Source organism: Sinocyclocheilus rhinocerous, unplaced genomic scaffold (assembly GCF_001515625.1).
Source record: "Sinocyclocheilus rhinocerous isolate Xijiao unplaced genomic scaffold, SAMN03320098_v1.1 C36242374, whole genome shotgun sequence".
Classification (NCBI taxonomy): Eukaryota; Metazoa; Chordata; class Actinopteri; order Cypriniformes; family Cyprinidae; genus Sinocyclocheilus; species Sinocyclocheilus rhinocerous.
In genome coordinates this window covers 1-934 of record NW_015776776.1, presented here as the reverse complement: position 1 = coordinate 934, position 934 = coordinate 1, and the positions used below count along the sequence as shown (strand labels likewise).

At 42.6% G+C, this 934-nt stretch overlaps 1 protein-coding gene across 1 annotated transcript; it reads right to left on the bottom strand.

Annotated features, from left to right (window-relative positions):
• Positions 1-4: 4 nt before the first annotated feature.
• On the bottom strand, positions 5-861 carry LOC107735691 (ammonium transporter Rh type C-like; the record flags this gene model as incomplete). The annotated part of the gene is made up of 3 exons (XM_016547295.1): positions 636-861; positions 224-416; positions 5-35 (listed from the first exon to the last, which is right to left on the bottom strand). Coding segments are annotated over exons 1-3 (450 nt in total), but the record flags the coding sequence as incomplete, so codon positions are not given.
• Positions 862-934: the final 73 nt, after the last annotated feature.

Genomic DNA, 934 nt, shown 5'->3' with positions numbered 1-934 from the left:
GACATCCAGCCACACAGAAGTCAGCATTGATGATACTGATGAAAGCAAGATGGAAAATTATGCTTAGTTTTAAATTCTTCATTTTCTATATCTGATGCACTGATCAGGAAAATCAAATTTGCAATGTGAATTAAACAGGCATATGATGGCACTAAAAACTACTTTTACTTCATGTGCAAGGGACTTCATGAGTCATTCCAAAGGTGTGAGGTGCGAAACCTACTTCTCAATTCCGATCTTGATTTGGCCATCAGCCGGGTCCAGCGAGTGAAACCAGCCCTGCATGAGAAGAGCCCACTGCAGACCAAAGGCGGCGATGAGAAAGTTGAATCCGACCCCGCCGAAGCTGTAGCGCTTCAGGAAGGTCATGAGAAAGCCAAAACCCACAAAGATCATCACATGCACATCCTGAAAACCTGCCAGGCAAGGACAAAGAGGGTGGACAAGGTTAATGGATGGACATATAACAGGACCTCTCTAATTTTTAAGCTCAACAACATATAATCGTTTTGCCGATTAAAAATGTTACTATTAAATAATAAAACATATCACTAAATTAAACTATTAAATAATAAAAAAAAATTATCAACTGATTGCCCTATCAGTATCAATCCCTGCAGAACTTGAAAACTCACTTGGGTATCTGAAGTAGAAGTTGTTCTCAATGTCACTCGTGATGTTGTTCTCATGCTTGTGCTCAGACCAGTGTGCATCCGACTCATCATCATAACGCACAAACAGTCCAAACAGGATGATCATGGCGATCTGCCACACGAAGCAGACCGCAGGCAGGCTGATCCGGACGTCAGGGTTTTTGGGCTTGCACCAGAAACTTCGGCAGCAGGCAGCGAAGTTCCCCATGGTGAAGTCAAGAAGTTAGGAGATGATTTGTTGGGAGAAGCTCTCTTGTAATTTCTGGTGAAGTGAAGAGAAG